General features: G+C 43.3%; 1 protein-coding gene across 4 annotated transcripts in view; it reads left to right on the forward strand.

Moving 5' to 3' along the window:
* Nucleotides 1–14,435, forward strand: part of LOC134352910 (interferon-inducible GTPase 5-like) — a 41,198-nt gene that overhangs the window by 8,485 nt on the left and 18,278 nt on the right. The window contains exons 1-2 of one of the 4 annotated variants that reach the window (XM_063060515.1): nt 11,764–11,828; nt 13,345–13,475. In XM_063060515.1, coding sequence (XP_062916585.1) covers nt 13,384–13,475 — 92 coding nt within the window. In that variant the 5' untranslated portion in view covers nt 11,764–11,828; nt 13,345–13,383. Of the gene's footprint in view, nt 1–11,763; nt 11,829–12,709; nt 12,738–13,344; nt 13,476–14,435 lie in introns of those variants that run through there. The other 3 variants (XM_063060516.1, XM_063060517.1, XM_063060514.1) reach the window with 3 other exon arrangements.

A 14,435-nucleotide genomic window follows, 5' to 3' on the forward strand; every position in this document is an offset into this window, starting at 1 on the left:
TCTTCAGGGTTATCTTACTCTGAATAATTTTGCTCTAAATTTGTCTTTTGGCATCCACATTCTACTGCCCAGGACAACCTGAAAGTTAAGGAGTTCTGGTCATTGTTCCCTAACTGTTAAAGCAGTGAAAGATCTTGAGTATCTCTCCGTGAAGTCTCACAAAACACAAAACCACCACTGAGTAGATCTTTAACAGGAATTTTTATTCTTTATTTCCTGCGAGGGGAAGTTTCACCTCCACTCCCGTCAGGAATGGTCGGGGATAATAAGAACATAGGAAATAGAAGCAGGTGTAGGCCATCCGGCCCATCGAGCCTGCCCCGTCACTCAATAAGATCATGGCTGATCTGTCCGTAAACTCAGCTCCATCTACCTGCCTTTTCCCCATAACACTTAATTCCCTTACTATGTAAAAACCTATCTAACTGTATCTTAAATATATTTTGTGAAGAAGCCTCAACTGCTTCCCTGGGCAGAGAATTCCACAGATTCACCACTCTCTGGGAAAAACAGTTTCTCCTCATCTCCGTCCTAAATCTTTCTTTTATACTTAAGGACAAGACAACTTTACTATTTCCAGTGAGCTCAGCCCTTGTTGCAGTCTATATTCTGCTACATCCTTATTTTTGAACAATGTTCAGTACATTACTGCTACTACTACTACGTCAACTCAGGCCTAGGGGGCCTCAGTACATTGGGTGCTTGCATTGAAGTATTCCTTTAATAAAGCCATTTCTTGCAGTCATGTACATGTAATGCAACATATTAGCTTAGCACTCCAGGATTGTCTACAACTCCACTTAGTTACCTGGTTTCAAATGGTTACAAAAAATACAAAGTTCAATACATATTTCCACATTCCCTCCTTTTTGACTCCCATGACAACATATATTTAATATTATCAGGATTTAAAGCAAATTACATCTTTAGGACTAAAATGATTCTGCTCTCAAGGCTTTCTTTTACCATCCATTCCCACCAGGTACCCAAAACTCTAACGTCCCCTCCTTTTTTGGACCCACTACTGAGCACAAGAATCGTAATAAGGTTATCGCCATTATTATAGCACCAATGGTTATTCCATAGCGTGGTGCTCTGGCACAGAAGAGCAGAGAGGTGAAGAGAACTGCAGTGTTGACAGGATATTCCATAGTCAGAGGAATTAAGAAACGAGATTCTGTGGGTGTGATAGAGACACCTGGATGGTATTTTGCCTCCCAGCTGTCAGGACCAAGAGTATCTCAGATTGGCTCCATGGCATTCTCAAGGTCAGGGTGAGCAGCCAGAAGTCTTGCTGCATATTGGCACCAGTGACATAGATCGAAAAGGTGTGGAGGTCCTGAAGAGAGATTCTAGGGAGCTAGGTTGAAAGTTGTAAAACACGACCTCCAGGGTTAGTCATCTCTGGATTGCTGCCTGTGCCATGCTCCAGTGAGAATAGGAATAGGATGATTTGGCAGATGAATGTGTGGCTGGGGAACTGGTGCAGGGGTCAGGGGTACAGACTTATGGATCATTGGGATCTCTTCTAGAGAAGGTACAACCTGTAGAAAAGGAATGGGTTACACTTGAACTTGAGTGGGTCCAATATGTTTGCAGGCAAGTTGGCTTGTGTTTTTCGGGAGGGTTTAAACTAATTTGGCAGGGGAATGGGAACTGGAGTGATAGTGCTGAGGATGAGGTAGTTGGTTTACAAACAATGGCAGAGTGCAGTGAAAGTCCTGGTAAGGAGAGGCTGGTAATTGGTTAAAATTGCAATCAAAAGGATGAGATGAAATTTAAAAGGTGGACAAAATTGAAAAAGGTTAACACAGGGCTGAAGGTAATATATTTAAATGCGTGCAGTTTATGGAATAAAGTTCTGCATTTGCTGCTTTATGCCAATTTTACACATTGAACACAGGGGGATGATAAGCTGCTCCAAAAGTAAATTGCTTCCCCTACCTGCAAGTCAAGCAGAACAGAAACAGACACTTTGACAATCTTGCTCACATGAATCAACAAGAACTCAACTACACATCCCAGTTATCAGCAGTAAGTCTGTTGCCTTCTGTGCCTTGGCAATTCAAAAGCACCACTAGCAAGACAGTACTGATCTCCAGCACCTACCCAGGGAACAAAATCCAGATTTCAACCATCCTCTGGGTGAAAAGCATTTTCCTCAGATTCCCTCTGACTCTTAAATATCTGCCCACTGCGTTTTGATGTACAGTGCTCAGGGAAAAGTGTCACGCTACCCACCCTATCTATGCCCCTGCTGATTTTGTAAAGAGGGAAGAGTTAGTTAAGAGCTTCAAGTTCCTTGGTGTTGTTACGTACCCCGTAACTGGGTTGCCAAACCAGCAGAAATGGACCACTCAGTTGGAGTCTGGATTACTGGAACTGAGGAAGTTTTATTAAAGAAATAAGCAACACAGTACTCTAATAGTAAGGATATAAATGCAACAGGTTAGCAATGAATAAACACACATGTACACAGAGCTAGGATAATAGGGTCAATCAGCTCTATCGCAATCTAGGGGTAAAATGTCCAATCACAAGTGACAGAGTTCAGTTTAGTTCAGTTCGCAGTAATTGCTGTCGTGCTGTTGGAGCGAGAGAGAGAACGAATGAATATGAAAATCGGATTCCAAACAGACCTTCGATAGTCCTCGCAGTTAGCTTTTGGGCGAGCCCTTTGTAATGTCTTCTGAGGTCACCGACCGTGACCCCTCCGTTCCAGACACGATCGTTCTTCAGCGGTGAACCCGGCACCCAGGCAAGGGCGGACACACACCAGGTTCCCGCCGATTGTATCTTTCCACCCTGTGCGTCTATGGCTGGTCCCGCGACCAGACCTCTAAAACTCCCACCAACTTGTGGGGGTGCACCGCTTCCAGGGTCTCATTACCTCGTGGTCTCGTGTGTGGTGTCTTAGCGAACTTGCCCCTTTTTATCCCCTTGCTGGGGTATCGCCTGACCATCACACTTCAAACAGTTCAGGGTTCAAAAGGAGCCAGTCTTGACAATACTCAGACCGGTGTCTCCTTCCGTTAAACTCTCTCGTCCCTTCATTAACATTTCCAAATGCTGCTGTATTGTCTTACTTATCTCTTTCTCCTGAAGACAGGTGGCAGATCAACTGTTGATCCCACTGGTGCTAGCACAGGACAGTTAACATCTTAGCCTATGTGTACTTTTGTAACCCTCTTTCATCACAGTGTAAAATTGGCCAACAATTTGTCCTGGTCCATCCACATAAATACAGCAGATTGATATGTATGATGTTGTGTGGATTACTAGGTAATGCCTGAAAGAAGATTACAAACTGAGTTGAGAATCCAAGGATACAGTTTATATTGAAAGCACAGGCAGGTAGGCAGAGGGGCTGGGCTGGCTCTGTTGGTACAAAATGAAACTGGCAAGAGACCTTGGCGAGGATCGCTAGACCCAAGAGCTGGAGTATCTAAATCTGGAATCGAGACCTGATTTGAGACTGAAATGAGAACAGAATTCTAAACAAGACACTAGTCGATAATCCAAGGAGAACTGATAGTTGAGCACTGTCCTCCATTCTGGTGTTCCTTAGATATTGAACCCAATACCAAAACATGGTTACCAATTAGTGAGATGATTCTGTAGTCTTAAAGGTGTTGTGCATCTATCCACATTCCGGAGAATTAGAGCTTAAGGTATAGGTATAGCTAGGAAATGCAAAGGTAAAAAGACCCTGCTGGGAGCTATATACAGACCTCCACACAGTAGCACAGATATAGATTACAAATTATAATGGGCAAAAGAAAATGCATGGAATTTCAGGATGCAGGTTGATTAGTAAAATCAGGTTGGTTCTGGATTACAAGAGGTAGAATTTCTAGAATGCCTATGAGTGTTTTTTAGAGTGGCCTGTGGCTGAGCCCCCTAGGGGATCAGCTATTTTGGATTGGGTGTTGTACAATGAACCAGAATTGATTAGAGAACTAAAGGTAAAAGAGCCCTTAGGTGCAGGTTATCATAATATGATTGAATTCACCCTGAAATTTGAGAAGGAAAAGCTAATGTCAGATGTCTCAGTATTACAGTTGAGTAAAGGGAATTACAGGGCTATGAGCGAGGATCTGGCCACAATTGGTTGGAAAAGAACACTGGCAGGGATGACAGCAGAACAGCAATAGCTGGAATTTCTGGAAACAATTCAGATGGCATGGTATATATACATCCTAAAGAGGATGTAGTATTCTCGAGGCAAGATGATACAACTGTGGCCGACAAGAGAAGTCAAAGCCAACACAAAAGCATAGGGGTGAGCACATAACACAGCAAAAATTAGTGGTAAGTTAGAAGAATGGGAAGCTTTTAAAGATCAACAGAAGACAACTAAACAGTCATTAAGAAGGAAAAGATAGAATATGAAAGTAAGGAAGCCAATAATATTAAAGACAATGCCAAAAGTTTCTTCAGATGCATCAAGTGTAAAAGAGATTTGAGATTGTATATTGGACCACTGGAAAATAATACTGGAGTGAAGCAGTAGTAATGGGGGACAAGGAAATTGTGGATGAACTGAATAAATATTTTGCATCAGACTTCACTGTGGAAGACACAAACAATATGCCAAAATTTCAAGAGTGTCAGGGGTTAGAAGCATATGAGGATGCGATTACTTGGGAGAAGGTTCTTGGGGTACTGAAAGGACTGAATGAAGGTAAGTCACCTGAAACAGGTGGTGTACACCCCAGGGTTCTGAAAGAGGTGGATGAAGACATTGTGAAAGCATCAGTAATTATCTTTCAAGAGTCACCAGATTCTGGAATGATTCTGGAAGAACTGAAAAGTTGCAAGTCTCCCTCCACTCTTCATGAATGAAGACAGTCAGAAGAAGGGAAATTTTAGATTTAGTCTGACCTCTGTTGTTGGGATGATGTTGGAGTCCACTGCTAAGGGTGGGTTTTCAGGGTACTTGGAGGCATATAATAAAATAAGTCATTGTCAGCATGGTTTCCTCAAGGAAAAATCTTGCCTAACAAATTTGTTAGAATTCTTTGAAGAAATAACAAGCAGGATAGATAAAGGAGAATCAGTGAATGTTGTGTACTTGTATTTTTAGAAGGCCTTTGAAACAAGATGCCACACATGAGTCTATCTAATAAGCTAGGAGCCCTTAGTATAACAGGAAACATACTTGCATGGATAATGCAGTGGCTGATTGGCAAGAGGCGAAGAGCAGAAACAAGGTGAGCCTTTTCAAGTTGGCTGCCAGCGACTAATGGTGTTCCACTGGAGTGTGTGTTGGAACCACTTCTTTTTATGTCATATGTCAATGACTTGGATGACAGAATTGATTACTTCATTGCAAAGTTTGTAGATGATGCGATGATAACTGAAGGGGCACATAGTTTTGAGGAAACAGAGAAACTACAGAAGGACTTAGGCAGAATAGGAGAACGGACAAATAAGTGGCAGTTGCAAAACAGTGTTGGGAAGTGTACGGTCAAGTACTTTGGAAGAAGAAATAAAAAGGTAGATTATATTCAAAAAGGAGAGAAAATTCAAAAATCTGAGGTGTAGAGGGTCTCGGGAGTCTTTGTGTAGGATTCCCAAAAGGTTAATTTGCAGATTAAGTCAGTGGTGAGGAAGGCAAATGTAACGTTAATATTCATTTCTGGTGACTAGAATATCAAAGCAAGGATGTAATTTTGAGGCTTTATAATGCACTGGTGAAGCCTCACTTGCAGTATTGTGTACAGTTTTGGGACCCTCATCTTTGAAAGGATGTTTGACACTGGAACAAGTTCAAAGGAAGTTCAGGAAAATGATGAAAATGGAAGAAAAATAGAAGGTTACGGGATAGTGTGGGTTTAGTACTTTTTAAGGAATATATGGGTCGGCACAACATCGAGGGCCAAAGGGCCTCTACTGTGCTGTAGTATTCTAGTGTCTAGTGTCCAGTGTCTAATGATTGCAGAATTGAACGGCTTGTCATATAAAGAGCATCTGGTGGCTCTGGGCCTGTATTCACTGGAATTCAGAAGAATGAGGGGTGATCTATTTGAATCCTACTGAATATTGAAAGGCCTCGGTTCGAGTGTATGTGGAGAGGATGTTTCCTAAGGTGGACAAGTCTAGGACCAGAGGATACAGCCTCAGAATAGAAGGGCTTTTCTTTAGAACCGAGATGAGGAGATATTTCTGTAGCCAGAGAATGGTGGCTCTGTGGAATTCATTGCCGCAGGCTTCTGTGGAAACCAAGGCATCACTTCTTATAGATGACCTTGATGGTGGGTGGGTTGAGGTGTACCCATGATAGAACTGGCTGAGACCACTGCTCTCTGTAGCATCTTGCATTCTTGTACATTTGAGTTTCCATATGAGGCCATGATATAACCAATCAGAACGCTTTCTACTGTACATCTGTGAAAGTATGTTAGTCTTTGATAACATATTGAATCTCCTTTAGTAAGATTGTGGCATGCAATCTTCATGATGCCTCTATGTTCTGGCCCAGGATAGATCCTGCAAAATATTCACACCCAGGAACGTGAAGCTGTTCAATATTTCCACCACTTTCTTCAATGAGACCAGAGTGTGTTCATGTCTCTTCTCCTTCCTAAAATCTACAATCAGTACACGTCGTCAATGGATTCAAAATTCTTGCACACTCTTGCCTCACTCTCAGTTGCATATGGCACTAATATCCTTGTAGAGTTTGCCTGGGCCTGTGTATTTCGCCTGGTTTGGTTGACCTGTGCAAGCACTCTGATAAAGTGTGTCCAAATTCCCATGGCAAATGTTATCAGATGTCAACTTTTACGTTGCTTGCATTTATTTTAGCTGTCCACGGTGATCCCCCTGTTGTTATAAATGGCAGTCAGGATCACTGTCTTAAATTCCTCTGAGCACCCTCTGCATCCAGGGGATTGGGCAAAAGAGAATATACCACGGGGGTCAGACATATGCGTATTAACTTAATTTTATCCAAGTCTTCCAGACCATGTAGTTTCATTTGTCAGTGAGTATTATTGAAGGAAGACAGACCAGTGGGAGATGGCGCAAATTTACGAACTTGTTTAGTCATAGTCATAGTCATACTTTATTGATACCATAAATAATAAATAGTAATAGAACCATACATAGTTAAATAGTAATATGTAAATTATGCCAGTAAATTATGAAATAAGTCCAGGACCAGCCTATCGGCTCAGGGTGTCTGACCCTCCAAGGGAGGAGTTGTAAAGTTTTATGGCCACGGGCAGGAATGACTTCCTATGACGCTCTGTGCTGCATCTCGGAGGAATGAGTCTCTGGCTGAATGTATTCCTGTGCCCATCCAGTACATTATGTAGTGGATGGGAGACATTGACCAAGATGGCATGCAACTTAGACAGCATCCTCTTTTCAGACACCACCGTGAGAGAGTCCAGTTCCATCCCCACAACATCACTGGCCTTACGAATGAGTTTGTTGATTCTGTTTGTGTCTGCTACCCTCAGCCTGCTACCCCAGCACACAGCAGCAAACATGATAGCACTGGCCACCACAGACTTGTAGAACATCCTCAGCATCGTCTGGCAGATGTTAAAGGACTTCAGTCTCCTCAGGAAATAGATGTTAAAGGACCTCAGTCTCCTCTGACCCTTCCTGTAGACAGCCTCAGTGTTCTTAGACCAGTCCAGTTTATTGTCAATTCCCAGGTATTTGTAATCCTCCACCATGTCCACACTGACCCCCTGGATGGAAACAGGGGTCACTGGTACCTTAGCCCTCCTCAGGTCTACCGCCAGCTCCTTAGTCTTTTTCACATTACGCTGCAGATAATTCTGCTCACACCATGTGACAAAGTTTCCTAACGTAGCCCTGTACTCAGCCTCATCTCCCTTGCTGATGCATCCAACTATGGCAGAGTCATCGGAAGACTTCTGAAGATGGCAAGACTCTGTGCAGTAGTTGAAGTCCGAGGTGTAAATGGTGAAGAGAAAGGGAGACAAGACAATCCCCTGTGGAGCCCCAGTGCTGCTGATCACTCTGTCGGACACACAGTGTTGCAAGCACACGTACTGTGGTCTGCCAGTCAGGTAATCAAGAATCCATGACACCAGGAAAGCACCCACCTGCATCGCTGTCAGCTTCTCCTCCAGCAGAACAGGGTGGATGGTGTTGAACGCACTGGAGAAGTCAAAAAACATGACCCTCACAGTGCTCGCTGGCTTGTCCAGGTGGGTGTAGACACGGTTCAGCAGGTAGACGATGGCATCGTCAACTCCTAGTCGGGGCTGGAAGGCGAACTGGAGGGGATCTAAGTGTGGCCTGACCATAGGCCGGAGCAGCTCCAGAACAAGTCTCTCCAGGGTCTTCATGATGTGGGAGGTCAATGCCACTGGTCTGTAGTCATTGAGGCCGCTGGGGCGCGGCATCTTCAGCACAGGGACGAGGCAGGACATCTTCCACAGTACAGGAACCCTCCGGAGCCTCAGGCTCAGGTTGAATACATGGTGAAGTACTCCACATAGCTGAGGGGCACAGGCTTTGAGCACACTGGTACTGACACCATCCGGTCCTGCAGCCTTGCTTGGGTGGAGACATTTTCTGTTTCTTAGCTATTTTTATCAATTCCATAATCTAAATGGGATCATGTACATGATGCTGGATTTATCCAGGCCATTTCTACAGCTGGTAATGAGGGGATTCATTGGGCTGGAAATTGATTCTCTGCATGCTGAGGAACTTAGTCAGTGTTCATCCTGGAAGGAAGTAAGGTCTTCATGCAGGCTGTCTATCTCTCTGTCTCTCTGTCTGTCTGTAGTCGGCAACTCCCTCTCATCAACAGGAAAAGAAAAAAATGCAACAGATTTGATGAAAAACTATGTCTAAACAAAGACCAATGTGCAAAAAAAAAAATAATACCAGGAATATGAGTTGTAAATAGTCCGTGAAATTGAGTCTGTGGGTTTTAGAATCCATTCAGAACTGTGATGTGTGAAGTTATCCACACCAGTTCAGCAGTCTGATGGTTGTATGGTAATTACTGTTCCTGTTTCTGGTGGTGTGGGACCTAAGCATTCTGTGCCACCTGCCTGATGGTAGTAGTGAGAGATGTGCATGGGTTCAATGGGATGGGATTTGATGATGGATGTTGCATTCTGTGGCAAAGCTCCTTGTAAATGTGGTCACTTGTTGGGAGGCCTTTGCCTGTGATGGACTGGCCTGTATCCAACACTTTCTGTAGACTTTTCTGTTCCTCAGCATTGGTGTTTCTATATCAGGCTGTGATCAACAATTGTTTAATGTAATTTCCAGTACACAAGTGTAAAGGAGAACTCAATAATTGTTACTTCAGATCTTATGCAGGATAAGAAAAAACACAATAAGGTAAAGAACAGAATAATATAAAAAGTAATAAATATAAACACAGAAGATAGTTTATATACATAGATTGATTGTATGGCCATAAAATGACACTAGTCACAGGAAAATTTGTGCCTAAGGAGACTAACTGGAAATAATAAACTGCAGGTGTTAAGTAGTGTGGAGGGTTGGGTTAGTGGGTGGAGATGTTGATCAGCCCTAGTGATTGGGCAAAGTAACTATTTTGGTTTCTGATGGTCCTAGTAGCCTCCTCCCTGATGGGAGTGGGACAAACAACCCACAAGCAGGATCGGTGGGATCTTTCATGATGTTACTGGCACCTTGCTCTATCTACTGTATGTTCATGATGGGGGATAAGTTGGTGCTGGTGATGCGCTGGGCAGTTTGACTACCCTTTGCAGAGCCTGCCTGCCTGTCACAGTGCAGTTTCAACATCATGCAGTGATGCAGATTCTTAGGATGGTCTCTGGTGCGGACCTGTGGAATGACTGAGAATGGATGTGGATAGTTCAGCTGTCTTCAGCCTCCTTAGAAGGTAGAGGCTTTGGTGAACTTTCCTGATCGTATAGGATGTGTACTGGGATCATGGTAAGTTGTAAGTAATGTGCACTCCTACGAGTTTGAACCTGCTAACAGTTTCCACAGCTGTGCTGCTGGTGTAAAGAGGAGTATGACTAGTGCAAGTTCTTCTGAAATCAATAATCCTCTCCTTTGTCTTGGTGGCGTTGAGGAAGAGGTTATTAGCCTGGCACCAGGATTTGAGCTCTACCAGCTCCCCTCTGTAGGACATCTCATCCATCTCGTTGTTGTTGATGATGAGCCCCAGCACTGTTATGTCATTGGCGAACTTGACAATGTGACTAATATAATGTCTTTGGCCATGCAGTCACGTGTGAGCAGAGTGTACAGTTAACGAGCTCAACACACAGCCCTGGGGAGGAGCCCATTTTGAGGATGATGGGGAGGAAGGTGAAGTTGTGCATCCTGACTATCTGATGTTCATTCGTTAGGAAGTAGAATACCCAGTTGGTTTAACTTGCTAGGTGTGTCAGAGCCAGGTGCATGACAGATGCTATTCCATCTGTTCTAGAGAGGTTCTGTTGGTAAGCATTTTGATGACTGTCGAGTGTGGCAGGATTGGAGCTTCTGATTGCCAGCTGTTCAAAGCACTTCATGATGATTGGTGTCATTGCCACTGAGCAGTAGTTGTTTAGTTCTGCAGGTTGAGAGTTCTTTGATACAGGGATGATGGTGGCTGATTCAAAACATGTAGGGACAGTACCCTGGATGAGTAATGTTTTGAAGATATCCATAAAGACATCAGTGAGCTGTGTGCACACTCCCTGATAACTTGACCTGGGATATTGTCTGGCTCAGCTGCTTTAGGCCAAGACAACCTTGGTCTTGTCCCTCTTGGTGCCTAAGATGAGGTTTCTTCAGGCTCCTCTATGATCCATTCTGCCACTGGAATTTAAGGCAGTATCCTAGGTTTTTAAATCGGAGGAGCTCCTCAGTGATCAGCCAGGGCTTTTGGTTGGACATTGAGATGACCGTTCCTGAGTCACCAACGTTGTCTACACACTTACTGATATAGCCAGTGATAGACGAGGCATATTGGTCGAAAATTGTGTCCTCCAAGTTTCTGGCAGATTGTTTGAACATCTGCCAGTTCACCATTCAAAATAGTCCTGAAGCATGTTGATTGCCTCATTCGGCCACACGGTTATGTTCCCCTTGACTGGTTTCTCTATTTTCAGCAGTGGTCGGAATGCTGAGATTAACATTATGGAGATGGGTTCAAAGAGACCAGGGTGAGAAATCAGGATGGCTTTGGAAATACCTTGTCGGTTTCTATAACAAAAGATGGAATCTGCTCCCTCCCCCAATGGCAATGGTGTCCTGTTGGTAGAATATAGATAATATGTAGTCCAACCAGTTAGGATACCCCCCTCTCTGCTTCTATAGAAGTTTATCTCTCACATTATCTTATATTTATAGAAATCTCTCGCTTGCTATTCAACACCTCATGTTGTCTATCCAGTTGAAATGGGGTCATTTTCGGGTGACCCATTCGCCCACCAAACCGCATGACGACTTTCAGTTAGTTGGCTGCGGTAAGTTATCCTCAATGTAGCTGACTGGCTGAGGAATTGAGGACGGTATAAATCGATTGGCAGCTTGACAGAGTACGTTGCGGTGATATAACTATTGTAGTTAATAGGGATGGTTCTGTAGGTACATGGTATCTGAGTGCAGCATCTACACTCATCACACACTGAACCAGCAGAATGAAAAGAATAAAGTCACCCGGCAACAAGTAATCACATGCATATCTTTAATCCTTATTGGATCAATCAATCTGCCCAATCCGAGTAAGGCACACGGTGTGAGTGAGAGAGGAAGCACAGAACACACAAATCGCAACTGACTGCTGATCAAAGCGGACCTTCACTGACGGAGCCTCCTTGATCAAAGATCCAGTGCAGGTAAAGACAAGAAATTGAATGACAAACTGGGTCTATTCATTACCGTTACATAATTTTAGTACTATTCGATTGAGAAAATTGTGGGCAGTTACATGTTTATAAACTGGGACTCGGTGCCAATGATCGTACAACCAATATATTGCACGAACAATTTGAGAAAACTCCTGAACGGCTATTACTTTTGTCCTATTTTCTACCTATTTTACCTGTAGGGATTTCGCTTCGGGGATATGCGGGTGTTTGAATGAAATTGAAGTTGAGAACGTAACAACAGCAGCAAACTGCCCCAAATTGACAATCAGAATCAGGTTAAATATCACCGGCGTATGCCGTGAAATTTGTTAACTTTGATGCAGCAGTACAATGCAATACATTATAAACGGGGGGAAAAAACATTGAATTACACTAAGTATGCATGTGTATATTAAGTAGTTAAGTTAAAACAAGTAGTGCAAAACACAATAAATTAAAAAGTCGTCGGGTACATGAAGAGGTTAAGGTGTTTCCAGGAAGTAGGAAAACTCTGTGTCGCAAATCACTATAGAGTTAACCGTAAGGTGCTGCAATACAAGAGCTTATTGCAGACCGCCAGAAAACAAGTGACGGAAACAAGTTCCAGCATATGTTTAGTTCACATTCACAGCCTCTCTGACAATTTCCAGCATTGAATGAATGTCATCACATGCCATGGAGAGTGAGCGCACAGTTCATATTGGCTGGCTAGTGTCTTCCTGAGGAACGTTTCAGAGGAAGTTGCTGGAGCCGTCTAGCAGAGCGTTGATGACATTTCAAGTGTGGCTTTGTTATTTTAAGATGTTATTTAAAGAGGGAAAAAAAAACAAAATATATTAGAAGAAAAAATTCGGAGACATATCTAAAGCGGAATGTGAGAAGTTGTGAAACCACAAGGTATAGGTTTGTTGTGAAAAACAGGATGAAGAGAATCTGAAGTTGGGGAAAGATGTGGTTGGTCGTCCCGCAAAAGATAGGAGCGAAAGCGCAATTTCCTCGGCCTCTCTCGTTCCAGTACGGATAGCTCTTATCCGCATAAACATTGGAATCGCCAAAATGTAGAATCTGTTGAGGCTCCTGTACTTCCTCCCTGATGGTAGTAATGAGAAGAGGGCATGTCCCGGGTGTTGATAGATGCCGCCTTTTTGAGGCTTGGTTCCTTGGAGATGTCATGGATGTCGGGGAGGCGAGTGCCAATGCTGGAGCTGGTTGAGTTTATAACTTTCTGCAGTTTACTTCGAGACTGTGCAGTGGTCACTCACCCACCTCCAGACTAGACGGTGGTGCAGCCAGTTAGAATTCACTCTCTTTGTTTTCTCACTTATCAATGCTTTATGGATACAGCACTGAAAAATCTCGTCCTCTTGCTTTAGTTTAGTATTTAACTATATCTTTAGTATTTTATTCCTTCTGTGAAGACAGAAAATGTCTAAACAAGTCAGCCTCACAGACTTGAATATGTCTGGTATAAAAAAACGACAACTCATTGTGTCATCTCCTCTAGAAGCAGAAACATCACACAAGAAAAGGCGATAAAGGCTTCATGAGCATCCGATTAAAGCCCTGTCATCGCTGGTTGCTATACAGACCAGCCAACGAAAGACACAGATCAGGAATGGGAGGGTCAAGCTCCAGGTAGGTCGGAAATTACGCACCTTGTTTCTTCCCAGCTCTCCTGCATCAACAAAACCTGTCAGAGCAGAAGCCGTACAGTGTTCAGCTTTTGTTTTTAGAACAAGACAGATCTGGCTCTTCGGCAGAATCAATCCCTTTTGTTGATTTTTGAGATGTGGGTATTGACATCAAGAACAGCAGATATTAAAAGTTCCTAGCAGCCTTGAGCACTTGCTTTCCTGAAATTTTGCATTCTCGATCAATCTGATCCGATCCTGGGGTTGGCCCATGATTTCATCACAGTAGGCCTGGTGACACTCAAGGAACCATGATACATTTCCTCGTAAGCATAGTGCATGATGGAGATAAAGATACATGAGGAAATGTTATCTCACACGAAAGCCCTGTGGACACCTTATTGTACAAATAGCATAAAAAGGCTGCATCTTTAAATCTTGTGAGTGGCATTCACTTCATCCTCTGTGTGGTACTGGTGGAAAGTGTGGCTGTTTTGGGGAGCATATGGTGTACCTGTCCAACTTCTTGAGTGCTGCTGGAGCTTGATTCATTGTAGGAAAGTGAGGGGTAAACCTGCATGCATATGACTTCTGCCTCACAGGGAGTAGAAGGCTTTTGGGGTGTCAGGAGGTTTCAATAAGATAACAACTTCTTATACCTCAATTGCTTCAGCCTCGGTACATTCCTGTGAATATACTCTGGTCCCTCCTCCATACTAGAGTATCATTTTATCGATATGAGGTCCAAAAATGCTCACAATAATCCGAGTGCAGTCTGTCCAATGTTTGATAAAGCCTCAGAATCACATCTTTCCTGTAATATCCTACTCCTCTCGAAATGAATACAAATGTTGCATTTGCCTTCCTTGCCACATTAGAAAATATTCTACATCTTTATTCCTTCTACCAAAATGCCTGGCCCTACACTTCACTGTATTCTTTCTGGCACTTATTTCCCATTTCC

Source organism: Mobula hypostoma, chromosome 10 (assembly GCF_963921235.1).
Source record: "Mobula hypostoma chromosome 10, sMobHyp1.1, whole genome shotgun sequence".
Lineage (NCBI taxonomy): Eukaryota > Metazoa > Chordata > Chondrichthyes > Myliobatiformes > Myliobatidae > Mobula > Mobula hypostoma.